This window comes from Microplitis mediator, chromosome 4 (genome assembly GCF_029852145.1).
Source record: "Microplitis mediator isolate UGA2020A chromosome 4, iyMicMedi2.1, whole genome shotgun sequence".
Classification (NCBI taxonomy): domain Eukaryota; kingdom Metazoa; phylum Arthropoda; class Insecta; order Hymenoptera; family Braconidae; genus Microplitis; species Microplitis mediator.
The window spans coordinates 6230307-6244256 of NC_079972.1; the positions used below are offsets into that span (position 1 = coordinate 6230307).

At 26.7% G+C, this 13950-nt stretch overlaps 1 protein-coding gene across 1 annotated transcript; it reads left to right on the forward strand.

The window, feature by feature from the left end:
- On the forward strand, positions 1-10920 carry LOC130666401 (Na(+)/H(+) exchange regulatory cofactor NHE-RF1). Its single transcript, XM_057467359.1, has 2 exons — positions 1-1129; positions 10319-10920. Exons 1-2 carry the CDS (start codon positions 707-709, stop codon positions 10679-10681), a joined length of 786 nt encoding a protein of 261 aa, XP_057323342.1. The 5' UTR covers positions 1-706; the 3' UTR covers positions 10682-10920.
- Positions 10921-13950: the final 3030 nt, after the last annotated feature.

The following is a 13950-nucleotide window of genomic DNA, read 5'->3' on the forward strand; positions in this document are numbered from 1 at the left end:
GGCAAGCTTACCTTCTTAGCCTTCTCTTTGCTCCTTGTCACGAGTCAGCGAGTGCCTCGCATGGATCATTCGTCGTGTCTTCGGTGAATGTCCGTCTATACCATACCGTATAATTATTATTACGTTATACTAAATATCCTTCGAGTCGTGTTTAATAATTTTAAAAAATTTAAACCTACGAATTTATATAATCGATACGTCCTTGGCGAGAATTTTTTTGTTATTGTTTAGTTATTTATTATTTTCTTAATATATTTTTTAAATTTTATTTCAAGTGAAGAAGAATAAAAATAGAAGAACCGGCGAAGATCGGTGTGACAGGTAGACTGCGAAAGTGAGTAAGAAAGAGAAAGAGAGAAAGTTGTTAATGTTGAGAAGAGTCTGGAACTTTAAAAAAAAGTGGTGGTCAGCTAATAGAAAAAATAAAATATTTAAAAAAAGAGGAATGTTGAAAGGAGAGACACAACTTTACTAAATTCTAAAGCTGCCTTACACGTTATTACATTATAAATATCAGTCTCGTTAAATCATTTAATTAAAAAAGTGTACAGTTTAATTAATAATCTAATTAACTTTGATTTACCGATACGTTTTATAATTGAGTTCGCGCGCTTTTTTTTTTTTTATTGTAATTAAAAATAAAAAATAAATTAGTGACGTAAGTGCGGAGTTTTTTCTTTAAGTGAATAAAATAATATTTAACAAGATGTCGATGAAAAATGATAAGCTACCGTGTGCACGTTTTTGCCACATAGTAAAGTGGGATGATTTTGATGGTTATGGTTTTAATCTTCACGCAGAGCGCGGCAAGGAGGGCCAATTTATTGGCAAAGTTGATGATGGGTCACCAAGTCAAGCTGCGGGATTACGTCAAGGTGATCGCATTATCGAAGTTAACGAAATAAATATTGACAATGAGACCCACAAACAAGTTGTTGATCGTATTAAAGCTTTTCCGAATGAAACAAAATTACTTGTTGTGGATCAAGAGGCTGACGAATATTACAAGGCCAACAACATTATTATCAAGGGCACGATGTCGGGCATCAAGGTAATCAAGACGCCCGAGAAGAATCCAGCAAGTATTGAACACGAGAGTCCTGTTGGAAGTATCAGTTCTCTAAACGATGTAAGTTCCCGCGCTTTTGTTTATTATTTGTGTCGTAATTCATTTTTATTTTTAATAATGTATTGTTTATATTAAAAGTTTTAAAATACATTTATTTGGAGTAAAACTGTTATCCGATTGTAAAACGCAGATACAGCTCTTACTTTATGTTCAATAAAAATAAATACCATTTGACAGCGCTAGGAAGAGTAGAAATAATTATTATAAAATATTCTACAGATTCAAGTTAATTACATAAGTTGTATTGAACAATTTTAAGAGAAAAAATTCATGATTCGAATTTTTGCTTATCTTCGAACTCGATTAAGGTAATTCCCCAAAGTAAAAAAAAAATAGTAATTATTCAACCAATAAATTAATTTTATCAATTAAAATTTTTTTATCCTTTCAAATATGAAATCAATATAATATTAAACAAGGTGATACAAAATTAGTTTTACATCAGTGAGAGTTAGATTGAGGAGACAATTCTGAGCAGAAAGTTCCTGAACAATATTTCTTAATTTTGAATATTGTGGAAGTTATCAAATATTCAAAGTGGCCAATCAAAAACGCGCTTTAAAAATAGAAAAAAAATATAAAAGAATAAATAATAAGTTTTGCAGCGTTGCACATAGCCAAGTTCACATCTAATTGTTTTATATATAGAAGTTAATTCAAATATAAATAGTCATTTATTTTGAAACATTCGAATCGGCAAATATCATATATAACCATCCAGACGAAATTCAAGACAAAATCCTAGACAAAACTCAAGTCTCAAACCAAGACGAATCTCGTGACTAAAATCGAGACAAGATTTAAGACAAAATCCTAGACAGCAACCACGACTAAGCCAAGACTAAAACCAAGACAATATTTTAGACAAAAAATTCAAGATAAACGTTAAATTAAAATCGAAACTAAATATAAGGGTCACCCTGTATAGGCGGTATATTTCAATTTTACTGTTTGAAAAGCTCGTATAATCGATTACAGTTAGTAATTTATTTATTTGTATAGAAAAAAAAATAAATGAAAGTGCTAATGGTATAGGGTAGAAGTAGCTTTTGTGATCACTGCTCCATTTTTGGGCATTTAATACTTTATTTTAATTAGAAAAAAAAAATTGATTTTAAGCTTTCAAAAAAAATGTTAAAATTGATTTGAAATTTGGGACAAGGTTTGAAAAATCACTTTTTCCATTTTTATTGCATTTTGCGAGTTTCGGTAATTTATAATTTAATATTTATTGCTTCGATTTTTATTAAAAGTATTTTTACTACAAAAAAAGGTAATTAATGACAAAGTTAAAAAGATAAAATTGTAAAAATTAAAAAAAAATATCACTACCAAACATCTTTACATTAAGAGATCAAATTTGTTGTGAGTCATTGCTTTAATGTGAATAATAATTCCATCGAATTAAATATAAATAAAATAAAATAATTAAAAAAAAACACCATAAAGTGTAAAAATACACTGAAAATCCACTCTTAAAATTTTAACCTTTTGGTTTTGAGATCGGGCGGCCGAACATTTTTATTTTAGTACTTTTAATTTAATATTATTTTATCCTAATTAACTAATGTTTTTTATTTGATATAATTGATTTAAGTACCACATCATTTCATGGGTAATTAATTTACAAAATAAAAAAAAAAGAAAAATTGATCTGGACAAGTTAATAAGAGGAATCGTAAAATTTTGTTTAATATTAATTAGCTTATGATTGTTAAATTCATAAAATGCGTAATAAATAAGAGTTGGCTTCAAAAAAATAAACGATGATAAAAATTAGTCTACGTCTCATGAACACTTGCGAAACAATATTAATTATGATTATAAAAAAAAAAATTAACACCTTCATTTCAGCAAGTAACTTTCTACATCTCAATACATATACGCACACTTGTGACACAAATTGTAATTTTTTTTATTTTTATTTTTAAATAAAAAAAAATGCATCTATAGACTGCATTGCAGTCAAGTCGATTATGTTTGATAATTGCAAACATGTGTCGTAAAGTATGTATGTACCAATATACATACGTACATATTAATAAATAAACACACACACACACACACACACACATATATATATATATATATATATATATATATATTTGGTATCAACGTTATATACATACTAAATCTATAGTCGTTTCAATGACTTTCTAAGTTGCGACGTGTGTATCGTCTGCAATCAAATGTCGTCCTGATGTCGTACATAAATAAATAACAAATGAAATACCTCAAGGTCATATTGAAAAATATTAAAAATATGTTAATCAGCATTTATTTAATTATCAATACTTTTAAATATTTAACGATAACATAACTCATTCAATAATCTATGTCTTAACTTGCAGCTTATCAATATTTAATAGTTAACATATTTTTATCTTTGAAATTTTAATTATTTTTCGTTCATTAGTCTTCATGAGTTTAAGGTTTTTTTTTTTTTTTTTTTTTTTTTACTGACTTAGAAATTCATGATAAAATAGTATATTGTACAACTAGTGCGGTAAGTTGTCGATTGCCCACGAGAGCGAAGTTGAGCGCACGAACGAAGTGAGTGCGCTCATTCGCTCGAGTGGGTAATCGACAACACCGCACGAATTGAACACAGTTTTTTTTATCATTAATGCAATATAAGTACTATCTTAGTGCTCGCTGTTTTATTCTCCAAGTAGCTTTTTGCTGATTCAACTGTTGCCGCGACATTTTTGTGGGTTATACGATAATCTGCATACGGCAAGTAAATTTGAGTGCGACAAGTTTACTTGTCGCACTCAAATTTACTTGTCGCACGCAGATAATCGTTCAACGCACACAAATGTCGTGGAAACAGTTGAATGGGCAAACAGCTATTTGGCGAACAAAAGAGCGTGCACTAAGATAGTACTTATATTGCATTAATGATAAAAAATTTTTTTCCGATTACCACTTTAATGAATAAAAAAAATAAAGAGGTGATGTAACAATGATTCATTTTTAAGTAGTCGTGTGAATTCTAATTATGTTACTTGTTTATTATTTTTCATGTGAAAATTTAATTATATATGTTTGCGATAATTATCAATTATTTTTTCGTATTGTTGACATAACAATTCTTATAATCTAGTCGATAAATTTAAAAAAAACAATTTTTTTTTTTGTATATAGGCAGTAAATAAAATAGTCATTTTATTTTAAATTTATGGATGACTATAATATATAATTTTAAAAAACATCTGTGTTGATTCAACTAATCAGACGAAATTGTGACTAATAATAATTGAAGCTTAAAAAAAAACTTTCACTAAAATATTTAATGGAATTATTATAATTTTTTTTTTTTTTTTTTGGTAAATAAATGTAAGCTATTTAAAAAGTTATAAAATAAATTTTAAAAATTGATTAAATACATTTTAACTCGAGTGGTTATTAATGAAAAAAATGATAAGATTAGCTTTTTATTTTTAGTAGATAAATTGATGGAGCTGTTTTATTATATTTTCATTCTATACTCCATTAGAAAAAAAAAGTATAAAAATTTTTTTTTTAATCCAGGTATTTAATTGAAATAATAAATCATTTTATTTTATGATTAATGTTTTTAAATAATTTTATTTATAATAAAAATATTTATTTAAATTATGCAAGAGTAACGAGAAACAGTGTGCTAAATTATTAAACACTCAGATAAAATATATGAACGATAATTTTTATTTTGTGATAAATTTTACGGGGTCAACGTACCTGTACGTCAACCACGTTTTTTCTATATTTACTTTCACGTATATTTATATATTTGACATACATATGTATTTATGTATATATAATATAGTTACATGGATTTTGTCTATTAATCAAAACGAGCAACCTGCAGTCACTGCGTGACTGCTCGATTATCACGACAAAATTTATTAAATATGGTTTAAATTCAATTGTTTATTAAATCCTTAGCAATTGACCCTCAGATACTTTTTTTTTATTTCTCTTCTATAATAACATAGAAGATAAATGGTTAAATTATCGGTCAGTGAAAATCATGAAAACAGACAGCAATTTAAAAATTTTATTTAATTATAGATTAGATTAGATACTAATCATTAAGTTGTATTTAAGCTAAACAAAAAACTTTTATTTCATATATATATACATATTATGTATATCATTAAGAGAATAAGGAAAATTTTGTTCCAACTATATCTTTATGACGGAATTAGTTAATGTTATTAAATTTGGTATCGTTGTTAAAGTCTTGAGTTGAATTTATGCCTTTTCGTCGTTTCAATTCTGTGTTATTTTCAAGTATCGAGATACATCAATTTATCTACGTCATTAGCAACACATTTAAATTATGTGCGAAAAAAACGATGATCGTATTTATTTCCTTTAAATAAAATGATATTTTAGTTATTGTCATTGAATATAGCTGAATATCATTGGATATACATGAATATTATTTATATTACTAAGAGATTATAAGAAATATTTAGTGTATTTCTATATATATTGAGTCCATCTACCATCCACCATACGGTAATACACCAATTTTTAAATATAGTGAAACCTAAACTACAATTAACCTTCTCAATAAGACAATTTACAGATAAAGAATAGTCTCTATAATAATAAAAATTAACCAAATTAAGTTTGGTACCAGTGAAAAGGTCTTGACTTCGATTTGTGCCTTAGTTTCAAATGTTTTTATGTTATTGTTAGTTCAATGTCTTAATGTTTCATAAATACTTATTAGTGTATCAATATATGTATATATATATACACTTATCCAAAAAATTAAAGAAACAAAAAATTTTTAGAAACGTTTTAGTGATTTTCGGAAGACTGTATTTTTGTGAAAACTGCGTTCGTATCGAAAAAGTTAAAAAAAGCATTTAGAAGCTTGAAATCTCTAGTTTAAAGATCTTTTAGCAAATTTTTTTTTGAGTCACGGTTATTGCGTAATCATAGGAAATAGTTCAAGATAAAAAATTAATAAATTTTTTGGTTTCGTTTTTTGAGTCTACGGGCCCAGGAAAATTTTTTTCAAGAAAACCAATGCATATCTCGGTTAGGAAATTTATTCAGCTACAATTTGCTTGTTTGTTGTCTTTGTACCACAATTCGTTCCTGAGATGTCAGTCTTCAAATGAAAAAGGATCCTTTTGTCTTTGATTATTTATATCTCAGTAACTAATGGTCGCACAGTAATTTTGAGGGCAGCTTTAGAAACTTAAATCAATCCCCCCATAAGCGTTATTTTCGATTTAAAAAAAAAAAATTTTTTTATCATCCTCAATATAGATTTGGAAAACGTCCAAAAAATGACTTTTTATAGGTTTTTAGTCAATCAATCGCTACTTAACAAATATTGATGGAAAGGTTAATGTTACTAGGTGATTTTACAACTTAATGTACACTCAGAGAATTTTTGACTAGAAATTACCCATAAAGTTTGGTACTTTAAGATCATCTAGCCAGTAAGTAAATTTTTACTGTTTTTAGTAGAAATTGCATTTTATTTACATGCTATCGAGTAGCATACTTTACAATGTGCATGGGAGAAATTTAGATATTTAGATATTATGTCCTCACAGTATCAAGCTTTATAGGTAATTTTAACTAAAAATTTCTCTGTGTGTACTCCCAAAAGCACTGTAAATTTTCAAATCCATGTATTAAACCGTTTGTCCGGACCGATTGATCAACGTTTCACAAAACAATTAAATGAACAAGTTTTGTTCCTTTAATTGTGTAATCATCATCGAAATAAAAAAATTATTTTTTTTTCGACTTTTCTTGCATTGCTGGGTTACTTACTCAGTAAAATCTAAGTTAAAAAGAAAAAAAAAAGTTCGGTTTTTTTTTTGTTTTAAATACTTTGAGATTGGATATTTAATTTTTTCTGTATCAATGAAAGACAACATTCTTTAGCAAACCGTCAAAATTAAATTTTTTTTTTATGTTTTATTGTACTTGGGATGTTTTAGAAAAAAAAAAATGCATTAGACGATCAATAAAAAAAAATTTTATCGTGTGTAAATTTTGTTTGCGAGTTTCATGATTCTATAATTATCGAAATGAATAAAATACTATTTATTTAAGCATAATCTTTTTAATTAAAAAATACGATTAACTTTGAGTCATTAAAAAGTAATAAAAAAAAAAAAAAAATGATAAAATGTCACAATCAATTTTATAGCAAAAGTATTTTTCGTTGTTATGACGTTTGAGCACTCAAGTTAAATGCTGAAAAATAAAAATTTTTTTTTTTTTTGTCAAAATTTGCATGGCAACTGAAATACCTCAAACATCAATATACTTATAACCTCGAGAATTGTCTATCATTATAATGCAATTGTTTTATTTTATAGCGGAAGTTGGAAGTAACGTCCGTACCGGAAACTATTTATCTCCATTGATATCCCAAAATACTTAGATATTTTTTATTATAAACAAATTCATTACCATCAACATTGAACATAAATTTTTAATTCATCGTATATCTTGTCATCGAAAAAGCACATATATTTATTAACATACTTATATAAATATAAACAATATATATTTTCTCATCATATTTCTTATAAAAACTAACTACTACCTTGAAACATTATTGTGCAATAAAAACTCGAAGTAAAAGAATTATTGTAGCCATATTATTGTTATAAACGCGAATCACTCTAGCGTTTCGATAATCATTAATAATAATAATAATATTTGAATTGAATCAAGAACTTGTTCTGTTCTCCTGATAAATATACTAAATTATTATTATTATTATTATTTATTTATATATTTATGTGTATATTAGGGTAGCTCAAAAATGATTTTTATATTTTTTTTCGCTCTTACTCTTTGAAAAGTTACTTGGGCAATAATTAAAGCTTAAAAAGAAGATCGAGAATTAAAAAAATTTTCACTGAAAATATTAAATAAATCGAGTGTTGCTTTTTTTCAAATTTTTTTTCTCGCTACGGCAAATATTACTATACGGATTAAAATTTCACCTTGAAGCATTATTTTTTTAAGCCCACTGAAAATTATAAAAAATTCGGAAAATTTCGAATATCTTGCGCATTTTCTTAAAATTCATATTTCAAGGTAAAATTCAATGTAGTAACATTCGCTGTACAAGAAAAAAAATTTTAAAAAAAGGAACGCTCGGTTTTTTAATATTCCCAAAATTTTTAGAGTTCTTGAGCGACCTCTCAAATTTATGTTTTTGACTTCAAACTTGCACAGAAAAAAATAAACTTTAAAAATTAGTGTTTGGAATTACAACCCGGAACCTGGATGTCAATATAGGGAATTTGAAAATTGTTAATGTTTAAGTTACGATTTTTAAAATTGAAAAATTAATTTTTCCTGCATAGATAATAAATTTTAATATTTATCCTATAATTATTTACGTTTCAATTATAAATTAAAAAATTAATATCTAGAATGATAGTATTTATTGATCAATTTATCATAATATTACTTGTCGTTTCTCAATTTACATAATTCATTTTTTTTCCGTGCGGTGAGAATTTTTTTTTTTTTTTTACCGTACACTAACTTTTCAAAAACTGAGAGCGAAAACAAAATTCAAATTGGTTTTTGAGCCACTTTAACGTATATATATTTATAATGAGTAATGACAATTTAACATTTAATAGACTTAGTTTGATCATGTACTCATTTAATCCAGCCCGTTACGTCTTCATGCATACTCGATTTCCTAGAATGTTCATTCAATGTCTCTCTTTGAGTTATTTCCCAACATTTTATGATCCTTGAGCTGTATTCAATCAAAACCAGTCAACTGTTACCATGTTACCATTTACCATAATAAATTAATAATATTTATTTTATTTAACTTATTTTATATTTAATATGTAGATTTATATTTTGTCCAATTGATGGTTGATATTAAGTATCGATTAACAGTATTGATAGTCACAAGCATTCAAATATATATTAATGTAATGAGGAAAGATATATATCACGACCACGTGTTCGCTATCAGAGACAGCGAGTAAAGTTACGTGCGTTCCGTACTCTGTGGAAAACCGGTTTCAGTCGCTCCTGTCACAGTTTTACTGCATTTAAACACAACTTATTGGAATTCTTGAACACTACTCTTACCTACAATACCACTATCAAATATCTTTACATGTATGTGTTTTATGCATCTATATACAAGAGTATTAACACCAAATTATCATTTATGTACTCATATTAATTATTGCTGACTGAACCATGCGTCTAATAATATTGATATACAATAGTTCAACTATCACAAATAAAATATTTAATTTATACATTTATAAAACATAAAAAATTAACTATTCTATTTATATTTTGACGCGTGACACTATAATTGATCTCTCAACCGAAAATCTAACAATTTTTTATTAATTATTATTATAGTCAAACGGTCAATAACCAATTGATCCGTCCAATGATCTCTCTTTTTATTGTCACTTTGAAAAAAAAAAAAAAAAAATGTCTTATTATCATCTTATTCCGACTTTAATAATTAAATAGATTAAGTGGAACCAATTCAAATTAGTTAAGTGATAAATGAGGTCTTGTAAAACAAAAAAAAATAACTTAATTTCTTATAAAACGAGTGCTATAGATATAACAGCAATAGCAAAAAAGTAGCGCGTTTACAAGACACGATCGGCCTTGGTACGCGACACGCATCCAACTCATCTTTATTTTTTTAATATTCTTACTTTTCTTGTTCAATCATGTAGGTCATAGAAGCACATGGATCGTACATCGAACTTAATAATTTTTACTCGTAATATAATTTCATTTTTTTTTCTTCCATCATATTTATGACTTGTAATTCATAATAATTTTCTAACGTGATAAAATAACTTAATTTCTACTTCGAAATTAATTTACTCATAATCCGATGAATCATTAAATTTTTTTTTTGAACATTTATATCATTTGATAATGGCAAAAAAATTAATGTATCATAATTTTTATTTTATTTTTTTTGCTTATACTAATGATAAGAGAAATCCTCGGCGTATAATTCATATGTACGCTTTGTAATAATTTACAAAGCTTATCTAATTTTTTTTCTTACCTCATGTCTAAGTTTTCTTGATAGTACACTTTAATATCATATATCCAAATAAAAATATAAGATAATTAAATTTATTTTACAACTAAGTAATTGTCTTACTAATTTTTTTATTTGATTATTTGTTTTAGAATAAACATAAATCGAATAAAAATAATTCAAATGATACGACTTCAAATAGCGGCAGTACGGCCGCGTCAACGAATGAAAACTATTCAAAAGATGAGAAAATAAACAATAATCAAGAGCGAGAAAATGGACGCAGTGATATTGATAATAACAATGAAAATTTAATTACAAGTGAAACTGGGAGTGATGCAACAGAACAGCACCTGAGCACGGGGAACGGAAATGTATCAGCGACTAAAGAAAGTCTTAATCTCAAAATGAGTGCCAAGGAATTACGCGCTAAATTGGCGGCACGTAAAAAATATGATCCGAAAAAAGAAACACTTGGATTCAAAGATAAATTTGATATTGTACAAAAATTGTAGTATTAAACTACACACTTTGTTGTCCTCGTTGTCGTAAGCAAATATATTACAGATAAAGTTGAAAATTAAAAAAAATTTTTTTCAGTGTAATCAATGAAATTAATGTTGTTTTAATTTTCATTTGTAAATTAATAAATATTTTTGTTTCGATTAAAATTAAATGTTTGAATAAATTCTCATGTAATATAGATCATTGAATTTTTTTTTATCACGTTAAAAAATAAAAAACAAAAATATTCAATAGATATAATTAATTATTTTATTACTCCCTTTTACTTTCAATTTTTTTATTTTAGTTGAAATATTTTAATCGGGATTAGGATCAATGCTCCAAATGTCCAGAAGTTGAGAATATATTAGTACTATTTTTATTTCATTCAATTTTTTAGGGTCCTTTCTCAAAATATATCAATTAATTTACGCTCAGTATCTAAGGACAATTAAGGCCATTCTTAGACAGTGCCTCCACTTTTTAAAAATTTTCAATGGCTTTCAACTGTCATAAACGTCTCAAAATTTTATCAATTGATTGAAAAAAAAAAAATATGTGTCAGTTTATATATATTTCACACGAAGAAAAGAGTTTATAATTGATATGTATATTATCTACAGACACTTCTTAATTTATTTTAATTTTTGTAAAAGTATAATTATCAATCCTTTTTTTAATTCCCGCTAAGAAAATCACAGATTTTCGAAAAATTCGGGAAGTTATTGTTTTCACCCCGACTTGCGAAAATCAAGTTTTCATCAGATGTCGGTATTTCGAGGTCCTAGGAAGTTATTCTGACTATTTTCAGGGTGATATCCGAGTGTCTGTATATATGTGTGTGTGTGTATGTAAGTAAATTCTTTAAAACTTTGTAACTAATTATTCGATTTGAATGGTTTTGGTGGGAATCGAAAGAGCTCGCTAGCCATCAACTTTCCTGCAAATTTTACATCAATCAGTTAAATAGACGTGGAAATATATTTAAAATAAACAAAAAACAAAAAATTTTTTTAGTTTTTTTTAAATTTCTAAAAAACGGCTCGATCGATCAACTCCCAAATCTAATCAGCTCTAGAACTAAAAAAAACGCGTCGATTGCCGCCTCAACCATCTCAATCGGCTTATTTATTCGAGAGATCGTGGGAGAAAGAAACGCTAAAAAACGGTTTTTTCTAAGTACCTTCGAAACGGCTAAACTGATTCTACTTCAAAATTGAATCAGCTTTAGAACTAAATAAAACGCGTCGATTGTCACATTGAACGTCAAAATCGGTTGATAAGTTCAAAAGACATCGGCGTCAAAAGTTTGAAAAATAACATTTTATGTTATTTTTCCCTGATAAATCATCATACAATGCACTAAAATGTATTCTATATCATGCTAACTCTTTGTGTTTATGGTCTCTTTGGATCACTACATACAGTAATTTAACTCGTTCTTTAGTTCAAATCATATTATCCACAACAAAATTGAAAAATCACCGTTTTCAATATTTTTTCGAGATATTTTATATGTTAACGCTGTGATCTGAATCGAAACTCATTTCAATCTTTATTTTGATTATTTACATTGATTTCTGGCGGAATCCATTCATTTTATGGAATATAATGAAATAAAAACTGAAAAAATCCGTTTTTTAATGATGATTTCCGATTCATAAATTTTCAAACTTTAACATAAAACTTAACTTGTTATAACTTGAAAAGCTCATAAAAAAAAATCGTTTTCAAGAATATTTTCGAGCTCTTCGAGCTTGAAAGCAGCGGGAAGTTTTGGGGCTGGCCCGCGAGGCCAACCGATGCCCAGATTTTTTTTTATTCAGTTTATTTTCTAAAAAATTAGTTGGGGTCGTACCAGTCAAAGTTATGGGGTCACAATGGTCAATTCATTCACTTGTCTTTTGAATGAAAATTCGTGTGTTCGCTTAATAAAAATATTAACTAATATCTTATTTAACAAGTAATTAGTTAATTAAAAGGTAAGCTTTTTTAAAATTTAAGCTAAAAATTTTTTTGTTCATCATGGGCACTTCCTTATATAACATTCAAGTGAGTTTAAATGTTGCTAATTATTAATTTTACATTTTTCTTACTTCTTAAGTTTCAGTTGACAAAATAAAATTTTAATTTCATGAATTTTCAGCAATACGACTTTGGATTCTTAATTTTTAATTTAAAATTAATACTGACCGGGATGACCCGCCGAATGACCGGGGCGATCCGACACGTTGGGTCGCCTCGGTCAAACTTTCAATGTTTTTAATTCATCAAATATTTCTATTTAGTTTCATACTTTCATTTTTAAGTATGTGTCTTTGGTTCTCTAGATTCCATAGAATAAGATAATGTCCGTTTTATAATCTAATAAGGATAATTCGAAAAATTTTGAACGTTTATTTCTTAAAGGACCGGGGCCACCCCACTCTCCCCTAATTTTTATTTAAATTCTATGTCTTAGCGAAATTACGACTAGGTTATCCTTTTTTCAATAAAGGTTTTAATTTTTTTTTATTTACTAAAATTTTAATATGATGATGACAGTTGAAAGTTATTAAATATTTTTGAAAAGTGGGAGGTAATGTCAGAGAATGCCCTTAAGAGAAAAACAAAATATCTTTCAGTCGGTAGCTTCAATTTTTCTTTCAATTGAATGTATTATAAAAACTTTAGGAATAATTTATATTAAAAACTATTTCGTTTATTACTGCAATGGCTAATATGGTGTCTGACTCTAAATTTTTTGAATGAAATGGGGGGAATTCATAATTAGGAATAAGTTAAGAAGTTAAGGAAAATCCACTATATAGTAATAAATAATAAATAGATAATTATTAATATGAACAAATCGTGAAATAGCGACTAACGACGTTCGGTCGGATACCCGACCAATGGAGAATGAAACTTGAAAAATTTGAATTCAGGAAATATGAAGTTTGCTGAGTTTCAACCTATAGTAAATTATATTTTAAATCATGTCAATTATATTAGAAGCATATCAATTTTCTAAACAAAAAAAAGAAATTACATTCATTATTAACTTTATTTATTCAAATAATATTTATATATTTTCATTTAAAATAAAAAAAAATTTCAATTCATATATTTTACTATTGCAAGCATAAAAATTAATTTTATTTTATAACCTCATTTTTCCCATGACCAATTTTACAAAGTATAATTCAATAAATTTACTTATCCGAATTTCAAATTACGAAAGATAAAAATGACAAGATTGTTAGATAGATAACTCCGACAATAGCTACTATTTGAACAAAAA

What these genes read in the sequence shown, in the direction of transcription:
- LOC130666401 (XM_057467359.1), top strand. Translation starts at nt 707, where the DNA reads ATGTCGATGAAAAATGATAAGCTACCGTGTGCACGTTTTTGCCACATA. An exon ending in GTATCAGTTCTCTAAACGAT is followed by an intron (nt 1,130 to 10,318) that starts GTAAGTTCCCGC and finishes TATTTGTTTTAG; the next exon opens with AATAAACATAAATCGAATAA.